This window comes from Lampetra fluviatilis, chromosome 11, assembly GCF_964198595.1.
Source record: "Lampetra fluviatilis chromosome 11, kcLamFluv1.1, whole genome shotgun sequence".
Taxonomy (NCBI): domain Eukaryota; kingdom Metazoa; phylum Chordata; class Hyperoartia; order Petromyzontiformes; family Petromyzontidae; genus Lampetra; species Lampetra fluviatilis.
The window spans coordinates 816117-828890 of NC_136285.1; the positions used below are offsets into that span (position 1 = coordinate 816117).

Genomic DNA, 12774 nt, shown 5'->3' on the forward strand with positions numbered 1-12774 from the left:
TTTATTATTTTATTACTTCCCTTCTACGTGACTTTACCGAAAGAACCAAGAAGAATAAGGCACTTATAAGAGTTGGCGTCCATGCTAGTGTAGGGGTGTTACGGAGGGGCTGTTTACATAGGATCACACGGGAAACAAACACAGTGGGCGGGGCTTCGTGAGTGCACGGGGAGGTGCTCTCAACGACGTCCGCACAGGGCAGCCTGGGGGGGGGCTGGCCCCACCCCTCAGCGAGGGGTTTTGGTATAAAAGGGGATGAGCCGGAGAGCTCGGGGTAGAATGTTAAAGCTAAACCAGTGAAGACCGAAGATCGTCTAGCTAGAGCCCTGGACTCCCCTGGGTCGCCGCCCTTGTCAGGGCCGCGCAGGACCGAGCCAGCGGCGTGGTCCCGAGAACCAGAGCTAGTGCTCTGGGACTCCGGGTACCGTAGCCCGACTTACCAGTGTCGGGCCAGACAGCCTCCCCTAGCCCGTTAGTGGAGGACTAGGAGGTAGGTCAGAGATAGCTAGCAGTGTATTCCCAGCTAGCGGGTGAGGGGGCCGATACCCCCTCCAGTGTTGTATGTCCGCGGTTGTGACAACTGTTGCGGAATAAATACGTGTGCCTCAACCCCGGCGTCCAAGAGTCCTCAACGATATTACACTAGGACTGAACGATGTGTGCTTTGTGAGTCAAGACGAGAAAGATCGTGTTCTAATAGGGTTGACCGCTGCTAACAAGCACAGTCCATTGCTGATGCACGTCGAGTACAGAGTCAGTCTGCCTGACCATCACTGGGTTGTGGCCGCAGGACACAAGCGAATTCCTTCGGTCTATGTCGGAATCCAAATTTAGTCTAATGGTCTCGGAAACCGAGAAGCTGTTGGTTATTTGGGACCGACCTACATAGCAATCAGATCTGGAAAATACTCATCATCAACAGCATTCAGCCATGGATTTCATTTCGAAAAATTGCTTACTTTCGAGGAGTTTCACGTCATTACAAGGAGTGGTATTGCTCAATTGGTCAAACCAATGTTAGTGCGACAGTTGATGGTGGCTCGGACGAGAACCCGAGATACCAAAAAGTGATTAAGGTTGCAGTCTACCACTTTCTTCAGCGCGATTTCAACGCTTTATTCCTCGCTACCAACGCTCCAGGAAAAAGCGCATTTAATAGGGTCGAAAGAAAAATGGTACTACTCAGTAAGGAACTTACTGGATTGATATTACCACATGACCACTACAGTAGTCATTTGAACGAAAGAGGTATTACCATCGATGCTGATTTAGAGAAGAATTTTAAGATTGCAGGAAACACTCTAGCCGAAATTTGGTCATAGTTGATTGTCGATAATTTTCCGACAGTGGCTAAATACAACGAACCAACAGAGTCTGAGCTCCAGGAACAAAACCTCTTGTCCAGAGATCAGAAATGGTACGACGTGCACGTACGAACAAGCCAATACTTGACACAGATTGTATATGCACCGACAGCAAGTGCTATTTGAAACCAAGAAGCTCCTATTTTAGTGTGGTAACAGACATTTTTTCCTCCTCCTTTACCAGTTGTTCAAATCAGCGAAGGTCTTAAAATTCCAGAACGGACAACAAACAGAGCATCTCATAAATTCCCATCTCTGTTTGCAGCACAAATTTTGAAAGTGGATGACATCCTTCCTCCCTCTTCAAATCCTGTTCAGTCCATTCCATATGACTTGTACTGTCCGTCAATACAATCCGTGCTTTGCGATAGGATTTGCAAGAAATGTCACACATACTTTGCGTCGATAGTCATGCTGTGCGGCCACTCTAACACACAAGCAGGAATCAATTATAATTCCACCCAAACGCATCAGGCCACAGAGAGCCATCACTCCAACCATCAAGAAGGATCTTGTTGAGGAGCCTTTCAAAACCATCACCTTACCCTACATTGCTGGGGTCACAAAAAAGATCTCCAAAATCCTGATTAAACACAAGATCCACGTCCGATTCAACACAGTACATAAAATCCGTGATGTGGTCCCGTCTGTTAAGATGTAGTTCCAGACATACAGTACCCTGGCGTCTACAAATTAAGTTGCCTCTGTGGTAGCAGTTACATTGGAGAAACCAAACGACATGTCTCGGACCGCATCCGTGAACATAAAGCAGACCTGAAACACGGTAGGACAAACACCTCAGCTGTGGCAGATCACTGGTAGAATTCAGTGGGCTCACATGACATTGACTTCTCCAAGACAGAGGTTCTCTGCAAGCAATCTGGCTACCATGAGAGATTCGTTCATGAGGCGATCCACATATACAAACACAGAGACAATTTCAACCGAGAAGATGGATTCTGGCTCAGAAATCATTGGAAGGACATAATAAACCATTTCGGATCTTAACTGATTGTGTTCACGTTTACGGTGACTTTCAGACCGCAGTCCACTCACTGGCATTTGCTATATATCTTGCATTCTCCACAGGGAATGGATTCTTTGCTCTGCTGCAAGTCTCCAACTAGCACTCTCCCATTGACATATTTCGTTGCTTCCTCTTAATATCTTTCACGCGACAGTTAATGGTATAGTGTATAGCAGATTGTATAAATAGTATAAAATTGTAATGTTTAATACAATGTATAAGGTAATATACAGTATCGTAATTGTGTAGTGAATATACAGCAGTGTGGTATACAGTAGGGTGGGTAGAATAATACTTAGGGTAATATTATAGACGAAGGTATAGAGTGGTGTATAGTAATACAGTATATAATTTAATGTTGGGTTTGTCTATGGTAGTATATAGTATGGGGTAGACCCGTGTGATGTAAGAGAAAAAAGTTTAGCTGGAAGCATATTATATTTTTTTGCGACATAGAATTGTAATGTATTACTTACTGTTAGTAGCTCAGCTTATTGGAGATTATATTTAGTATTCTGATGATACTATGTAGTTTATACTTTAGTTTTTTACGTGGTTGTTTAGTTACTGCAGCTACATACTATTAACATTCCTTCCCTTTGTTAATGCTACCCCCATCCCCTCCCTTTGATGCTGCTAATCCTGCATTATGCACGGGCATAATATGACTTTGAAACTCCTCCTACGCATTTTCCATAAATATGCTAATTTCCTCTTGATATGCAATTTTTTTTGTCAAGGCGCTCTTCTTCCACCCCTCCAACCCAGCTTAAATATACGCTCCAAGCATGGTGGTGTTTCATTCTTCACCTGAGGACGGCTGCTTGCGTTGTGGCCGAAACGTCGTGAGAATTATTTTATTGTTTTATTTTTTATTATTTTATACTTCCCTTCTACGTGACTTTACCGAAAGAACCAAGAAGAAAAAGGAAGCACACAAAAATCGCAATAAATCGCTAATTAAACTAATTTAAATTTGACGGTTGTGAAAAAGGAATAGCGCTTGCTCACGGCGGGGCTTACGGTGTGGTACCTGGCTATTTTTATTTTACGACCCCACCGTTGGAGAGCAAAATCGTTCGCAAACGTTCCAACACATACAAAGCCACACACAAACCCACAAACAGACAATTTTTCAGCTTTCCAACGCCTCCTTTTTAATACATGTTTTCTCCTACAACATCAAAGTGCAGTACCACATTAAATACGCACTACAGAGACAATAGTTTAAAGTGATTTGACGCATATTTTACTTTAAAAATGGAAATATGGTTTTGGGGGGGGGGCAGAGCTTTGTGACGTCATATTTGAGGGGGAGCTCTGACTTTTTGTGACACCGTGTCACGAGGGGCGGTCAAAAATCGGCCAAAATCGCGTGACGTCATTGATGGACGGCCCCTTGGCTCAGCAGGGTGGAGTATTGGTAACACTCGTGCCTCACAGAAAAGAAGGCCCTGGGTTTGATTTCCGACTTGGGTGCCTTCTACGTTCAGTTTGTATGTTCTTCCCCTGTTCTGCATTGGTTACCCTTGGGTTCTCCGGTTTGCCCCCATAACTAAAACTGCTATTGACCAAATATCCCAATGCTGATCATTTTCCTGCAAATTACTCGATTGGAATTATATGTAACATCATTGCCCCCTATTGTAAAAAAATGCCAGAACCCTCCTCAAAAAAGTATTGATTTTCTTTAAGTTTTCTGGGTAAACAAGCGCTTTGTATATATTTGCTATATATACTTCCTTTCCACAGCCATCATTGCAGTCGACTCCCTGTCCCTGTTCAACTGTATTTTTCCATCTGCCTACGACAGACTGTTTATAAAGAAAATATGCCCGTGGTTCAGCATATACTGTGGACACGATATAAGTATAAGCAAAACCCCAAAATTATGGACCAGGTTTGCCTTCTGGAGATAATAAACAGTCAGGCATGCTAACCAAGTACTGCTTGTTTACCAGATGTTATAGCATAGAAAGACTAAAATATAACACGGTTTTTTCATCCAGTATCATGATTCGTAAATTATTTTTGGGTGAGGTCATGTAAAGATTTACACAAAATGTGTGTCGTTAAGACCCAACACCACTCAACACAGTCAAACAAATGAAACGGACATTGTTTACAAGCATTTAACATGCCAATTGCGATTGCTTCTGCTCTTTACTAAGTTGAAAAACATTTCTCACAGCCAGATTTAGAGTTACTGTAGGTACAATTTTACCTGTGCTAATTGTTCTTCAACTTATCAGTGAGCTAAAAAAAAGTGATGCGTTAAACGCTTGCATTTTGTTTAGCTATGCGATGCAGAATATGGGGAGAGAACTTACCAACTCCCTTCAGAAAGAGGCCTGAGGCAGCAGTTGATGTGTTATCCGGAATTACATTTTTATTCAAAGTATTATCCAGAATGCTCTATAAGTGAAATTTAATACGATGTTTACAGACACCTTGTCGGTATAAAGCTAAATGTGCAATGGTTGTCAATTCTGTGATCTCACATGTTCCCACGTGCTCTGCTCGCATACATTTACAGCTGAAGGATTCTGTAGACAAGTACATCAGTTATTATGAAATCACGGACTCGGTGCTCATTATATATTTGGATAAGGTAAGCCATTGTTCATTTAAGTTGTTACCTACTGTATTTATGCATAATTTATAAAGATAAGGCCATTATATAATTAGGTAAAAAAATAACTTTGCTCAATATTGCTGAATGTCTTGTGTCCTGAACTGGCTGGCATGAGCTTATCGCTTGTTGGGAGTGGTGACATGGTTCAACAACAGTGGTTCGTGGATCGAATCTGATTGGCTGTTCTCGTTAATAATGCTTTGTATATTTTCCATAAAATACTACGTGTCTTCTGGTTCACAATAAATGTTAACGATCCCGTGACATCATTCACAAGAGTAGGTCATTGTGTTCTGATGACATGGTCCAAATTTGAAAACTTGCCCACAAATGACTTAATGAAGATTACACATGGCAGTTATTGCTGCCTACTGGTAGACCTACTTACAGGACAGGGGCTGAGTCGCCTTGTGCCACACACATAAAATGACTCTGGGGGTGCCCCTTCAAATGGTTTGAAATATGTCTCAAATGTTACGTATTTATTCATGTTCAACTTCGTTCACACCGTACGTAGCGATCTGTGCTAATCGTAATTGCAAATGTTAGTCACTTGTATTTTGTGTGAAGAGCTATACAATGCCTCGGCATATAGGAGGCGACTATCAAAAACAAATAATTGTCATAATCATTACTTGTTAAATACATCGTACAATTGCACAAGCCAGAGCTGAACTGTGGCTACAAATAAGGCCCTGATTGTGGCTACGAGCCCGGATTGAAGAGGTGAACCAGCACTTATTCAGTGAGTAGACGTTGATGTCTACATTTAATTCGCAGCCAGGCAATGATCCAACACCAACAATGACATAAGCTTTGCAGTCCTCTATATATTGAGATGTTTTCAGCAAATATATGAGTGTTTATCAGTGTGGAAGTAAATCAGATGACCTGGAGAAATCCAAAATTACATTGTCTTTGCTGCCTCAAATTAATCTAAGATTTGGCAGAGTTCACTGCTTGTTGCAGAGCCTTGCGGTTTGAATCTGGAAGGCCGCCTTATTAACTGTAAAATACACTAAAGATCATGTAACATCATTCCAAACAAGTAGGCCATTGGGAATAGGCATCAGTTCAAATTTGAAAAAATTTAAATATTACCCTCGAATTACTTAATTGGGATTACACATTACAAGCTACTGCAGATGATTACATAATGCAGTGCCTTCCTGAAAGCCCTGCATTATTGCAATGGCGCCAATACCAAATGTACTGAATAATTATTCAATTATTAAGGTCAGTGTGCATTGTATCATGCATTACTGTTGTGTGCAATTGCTTTGTTGCAGGTCTCCAGCACAGAGGATTACTGCTTTGCTTTCAAGATCAAGCAAATGCTGAGATCGGATATGATACAGCCCGTAACTGCTTCTGTTTATGACTACTACAGCCCACGTAAGTACACAGACATGCTCAAGGGCACTCCCTAAATTGGACGGCAGGCTGGTGCATTGGCAACAGCCAGCAAGAAGGACGTGCTCAGTAAACATTGGGCCAACAGTTATTCTTTCGTATTGCTGATGTAGATGCAGAGCAACAACTACAATTTCACATTCAGGTCGTCAAGCCAGACAACCGCATCAGGACCAGCGGAGTGTATCACTGTGCTGTCTCCTTCATATTAGTGGATTGGACATTGTATTAGATATGTTGTATGGTCTGTTCTGGATGACCACAATCGTACAGTGGAGAGTTTTTAGCTTTACATTTGTGCATCAGGTATCTGCATCTGCGATGGTTTGTGCGGATGCGGTTTAGGGTGGACCATGAGCTTTGTGGAAGATCAAATCCAGGTATCTTCTATCTTGCGTCCTTCGCAAGGCGTTTGTGAGTTCTTTTGAACTCTATTCAGCTCTCCAAACTTCATTGCAGTTGAACTCACATTGTTGAAGGTTAAACACATGGGTCCCAAAGGGCTTGTGTGACTTAAAGCAATGATGTGGGATGTTATATAGGCCCTTATGAATGGAAGGAGGATGACCGTTTTTCTGGATTCGCAGGACTTTCCTGAGGGTTGCAGCATTGTGGCTGATGGGGGTGGGGGAAAGATGTGTGACAGCACGGGCAGCAAGTGGGTTGGGGTCGGCTTGAGGGTTCCCATGACACATCGCATTACAGTGTACAGTTGGACATGAACAATTCGAGTTTGACTACTTCTGGTTCATACTGGTGCACAATATTCGGCTACAGAGTATCCAAGATTCCATCGGTGATGTCCGTAGCACTGGTGCTAATGCTTCCCAGCTTGTGCTTGTGAGTTTCTGGACCAGGTTTGACCCTTGTTTTGGTATTGGTGGCTACCTTTTTTAGGTGGTCATGGAAGGTTAGCGTATGCTCTAGCTTCACTCCAAGATAAGTTGGAGTGGGGTTGTGTCGCACAATGTTTCCCCAGAAGGCCACTCTCAGAGTGTGCTTGGTGCTCCTATTATTAACATAACATGCAGTGACTTGTTTTGTGGGGATTTGGCTTGAGCCTCCATTTCCAGAAGTATTCCCCCATGGTGTTTAGGTCTTGCTTCAGAGTAGATTAGATGTTGTTGAAAGTGGCTGCTTGCATTTCCAAGGCACGGTAATCCACATGTATTAATTTGCATGACCCGGTTGGCGGCATGTCGCTAGCATAAACATAGAAGAGTGTTTGCTCAACGTTGCATGTTTACTGGGTGGGTTACATTCCCGACTGAAAGGCACCTTTCGTGTGTGGAGTTTGTATATTCTCCCCCTGTTCCACATGGGTTTCCTCCGGATTATCCGGTTTCCTCCCATAGCAAAAAAACCACATCCAATGTAACTGGTATTGGCCAAATATCCCAATGCTGAAATATTACCTGCAAATAATTAAATTGGGGATACACATACCATCATCATCCTTGACTGTAAAAACTTGGCAGTACCTGCCTGAAAAAAACATATTGAAGTTTTCCTTGTAAATTAGCATACTAATAATTATACGTAATAAATTACATCTATTAATATAAACCTCTTCTTTCTCCATTATCTTGATACTGGCAAAAAGGGTCCCATAGATATTGTTGTTTACCTTTTGAATGCTTAGTTAATTTAGCAGTTTTTTTTAATTTGGAGGGACAAATATGAAGGAAATCTATGGTCTGCTTATTTATTTAGCATGTTAAATCTTAATCAGTTTAGATCCACATACCATGATACAGTACGTGTCTGCTATTTAATATCTGCTTATGTAAACGTTTGTGCCATTTACACTACACTGGAAGGAGTGGTTTGTAATGTCTCCAAATAGAGGTCAATATACAGTAAATCTTAATATTCGCAGGGTTTCGATTTAAAGCTTTCGTGACTGCAGGGATTCATATTATTGGTTCTTTCGATAAAGGCACGTAGAAGGGAAATAATGAAAATTTAACATAATAAAATGAAATTCTCACGACGTTTCGGCCACAATGCAAGCAGCCATCCTCAGGTGAAGAAACAGAGCTGTTGGAAAAACAGCGTCTTAATGAACACTGCTAAGCTTGGCAGCGTATTTTAAGCTGGGTGGGCGGAGGAGAGAGCCTAGACAAAGGAGTTTACACATCAACAGAGGAATTTAGCATATTGATGACAAATGCAGATAAAGGGTTAGTCACTACTTGCGGAATGTGTAGGCGGTGGGGGGTCTCAAAGTCATATTATGCTAGTGTATTATGTAGGATTAGCAGTAATAAAGGGAGGGAATTTTTTTTATAATAAAGAACTGCAGCAGCCAAACCACCGCGTTTCAAGCTAGTGCATTATGTGGAAAACAAAAAGGGAGTTTCTAAAGAACTACAAATACCCTACTACCATACAATAAACCGATGTGAAAAAACTAAATATAAACTACATCAATATAATCAATGTACTCAATATACTCTCCAATAACCTGAGCTATTAACATTAAGTAACTGGGTATACACTACACTATATAATGAATACCATATAGTAAACTGATAAAAAACTAAAATATAAACTACATCAATATTATCAATAAACTCAATATACTCTCCAATCAGCTGAGCTACTAACAATAAGTCACTATACATTACAATTCTATGTCCAAAAAAGTGTCGGTTTCTTTTTTTTTCCTTAACGTTAGCACCACGGAAAGCGGCGAGCGTTGTTCAGACGGACGAGTCCATCAATGCTCGGAACGGAGGAGGGGTGAGATAGAGAGAAGCAACAATCAGTCGTGCAAATATCCCTGAGAGACAATTTGATGGGGGCTCACGAATCTATATTTAGAGATGAGCTGTGCACATACCAATTGTGCACTGGCTACAATTACCCTGGTGATGATGTAAATCTCGATGACTGTAAATTCTAATCGCTATTGATAATTTCATTTTCAGAGGACAAATGCACCAGGTTTTACAACTTACCTGGGGGATATGTTGAACTGTCTCCACTTTGTCAAAATGATCTCTGCCAGTGTGTGGAGGGTGAGTATTCTCTGCATTGCTGTTGTTTGCTACATATCATATTTGTTTACTTCACACGTCCATTTTCTAAGCCAATGTTATGTTTCCTCATTGATTTTTTTTGGGGGTTTGGCTACTACGTAACGATCTGGCCACCACTCGACATACCCAAACAAATTACATTGACACGTGTACAAGCGTTTATCGACGTGCCAATTATTGTTTCAGCTTACTGATAAATTGAAGAGCAATTCTCACAACCAAATTCAGAAAATATATACAAAGTCAGAATAAAATCCAGCAAGTCATTCTGACTTCAGGATGTAATTTTGGATCTTAATTCTGGATCTTGTCCTTAGGTGAATTGCTGATAAATTGGTTGTGAGGTTCTTCAACTTACTGGTGAGCTGAAAGTAATAATAGTTGGTGTATTATATGCTTTGAAATATGGCAATTTAATTTATGTGGCTGTCAGGTGGTGTAAAATATTGCTGCAAGACTCTTTGTATTCATCATTGTGTCTGGACCTTAACAATCATTTGAAATCTTCTTGGTTCTTTCGGTAAAGTCACGTAGAAGGAAAGTAATAAAATAATCAAAATAAAACATAATAAAATAATTCTCACGACGTTTCGGCTACAACGCAAGCAGCCGTCTTCAGGTGAAGAATGAGACACTGCCAAGCTAGGAGCTTATATATAAGCTGGGTTGGAGGTGGAAGAAGAGCGCCTTAACAAAAATAATGTGCATATCAAGAGGACTTTAGCATATTCATGGGAAATGCGTAGGAGGTGGGCGGGGGGGTTTCAAAGTCATATTATGTCCATGCATTATGCAGGATCAGCAGCACCAAAGGGAGGGTGCAGGGGGTAGCATTAACAAAGGAAAGGAATGTTAATAGTATGTAGCTGCAGTTACTAAACAACCACGTAGAAAACTAAAGTATAAACTACATAAAAAACTAAAGTATAAACTGCATAGCATCATCAGTATACTTACTATACTCTACAATAAGCTGAGTTACTAACAGTAAGTAATACATTACAATTCTACGTCGTAAAAATTATATAATATGCTTCCATCTACACTTTATTCTCTTACATCACACGAGTATACACCGTACTATATACTCCCATAGACAAACTCAACATTAAATTATATACTGTATTGCTATAAACCACCAATAAATGTTATACTATTTGTTATTATACACTGTACCATTGACCGTCGTGTCAATGGGTGAGTCGTGGGGGAAACTTGCAGCAGAGCAAAGAATCCATTCCCTGCGGGAATATATAACATTTATATGCTTAATACAATGTACAAAGTAATATATAGTATCGTAATTGTATAGTAAACATATAGCAGTGTGATACACATTAGGGTGGGTAGAATAATACATAGTGTTATATAAAAATGTATATGGTTTATAGCAATACAGTATATAATTTAATGTTGGGTTTGTCTATGGCAGTATATAGTACGGTGTATACTCGTGTGATGTAAGAGAATAAAGTTTAGATGGAAGCATATTATATAATTTTTACGACGTAGAATTGTAATGTATTACTTACTGTTAGTAACTCAGCTTATTGTAGAGTATAGTAAGTATACTGATGATGCTATGCAGTTTATACTTTAGTTTTTTATGTAGTTTATACTTTAGTTTTCTACGTGGTTGTTTAGTAACTGCAGCTACATACTATTAACATTCCTTTCCTTTGTTAATGCTACCCCCTGCACCCTCCCTTTGGTGCTGCTGATCCTGCATAATGCATGGGCATAATATGACTTTGAAACCCCCCCGCCCACCTCCTACGCATTTCCCATGAATATGCTAAATTCCTCTTGATATGCACATTCTTTTTGTTAAGGCGCTCTTCTTCCACCTCCAACCCAGCTTATATATAAGCTCCTAGCTTGGCAGTGTCTCATTCTTCACCTGAAGACGGCTGCTTGCGTTGTAGCCGAAACGTCGTGAGAATTATTTTATTATGTTTTATTTTGATTATTTTATTACTTCCCTTCTACGTGACTTTACCGAAAGAACCAAGAAGATGAATCCCTGCAGTCACGAAAGCTTTAAATCGAAATCATTTGAAACACAACATTTTTCACATGCAAATATGAATATATCGTATTCAGAAATACATGCTCAGACTGTTGACCTAAAATAGTACTTTATAGTATTTTCCCAAACCAATATGGAAAATAAAACGTTCTTGTGCCACCCCCAGTGTTTAGTTGTAGAAGTCCTTCTATTAGCACGGATACATGTAAAACAAGTCTCACCAAAATACATCTTTCACACCCACTTTTTACATGTTATATTATATTTAGAGGGTATTGTTCATATGAAGCATGTGCTATTTTACACAGTGGGATGCACTACTGATAACGCAATGTTGTTTTTGTTACAAATATATAATTTGCATAATTACACGATACTGTAAGAACGCATTTGGATAGATGCCCATGATGTGAGTGCTGTTTGTCAGAGACAATGTGAGCTGTATGATACAGTTGAAACACTGAGCTTCAAACCTTACCATGCAAAACCTAGCAAAGCTTTGCAAATGTTTTTTTTTTATGAAAAGAAAATGGTATAGGTACAATACTGCAAGTGGTTGCTTGTGCCACTCCTGGCACACGGGTCTCCACAAGAGCAAACTCCAAAGTGTATTTTCCCAACACTTTTATGTTAACCAGATGTTTGTTGTAAGAGGTGGTCGAACCCAACACTTTACCCCACCACACGTGACCTGCCGATCAACTCACTGTGGTGAACTCATTCATACTGCGTGGTAGGAATTAGGTGGGGGTGAAATAAACTACTGCTGTTTCAACTGCCACGCCAGAAGCAGGAATTGAATCAGCGCCATCGAGATTGCACGTCCAGTGTGCTGACAATTGCAACACTGTGCCAACTGGTATTTTTTTATATCAAAAGATGACAAACTATTGAAAAGCATGTTGTGAGTTGATTGCTTGATTGATATATTTCATTTCTCTATTGGTGTGTTGGTAAAATGCAATAATATATTATATTTGTGTTTGTCAGTGAGTTGCCCTGCCAAGAAACCAAAGTTCGATACGTCAATCACTGTACTACACAGACAAGAAGCGGCCTGTGTTGCAGGAATCGACTACGGTAACGTTTTGTGTCACTGTTACTCGTACAGACATTTACAACAGGACCCAGATCTCTGTTTTACATTCTTGCCTTGGACCAAAAACACTCGGCATTCATCATTGATTCAACATATACATTTTCGGAGCTAATATGATTCATCATAGATTTTTGGGTTAGGCAATCTAATGATCTGACCAAAT

The 12774-nt window shown here is 40.4% G+C and overlaps 1 protein-coding gene across 1 annotated transcript in view; it reads left to right on the top strand.

The window, feature by feature from the left end:
• The window catches only part of LOC144934715 (complement C3-like), a 161342-nt gene that overhangs the window by 131044 nt on the left and 17524 nt on the right, over positions 1–12774 (top strand). The window contains exons 36-39 of the mRNA XM_078860768.1: positions 4928–5002; positions 6316–6421; positions 9373–9462; positions 12503–12592. Coding sequence (XP_078716894.1) covers positions 4928–5002; positions 6316–6421; positions 9373–9462; positions 12503–12592 — 361 coding nt within the window. The remainder of the gene's footprint in view (positions 1–4927; positions 5003–6315; positions 6422–9372; positions 9463–12502; positions 12593–12774) is intronic.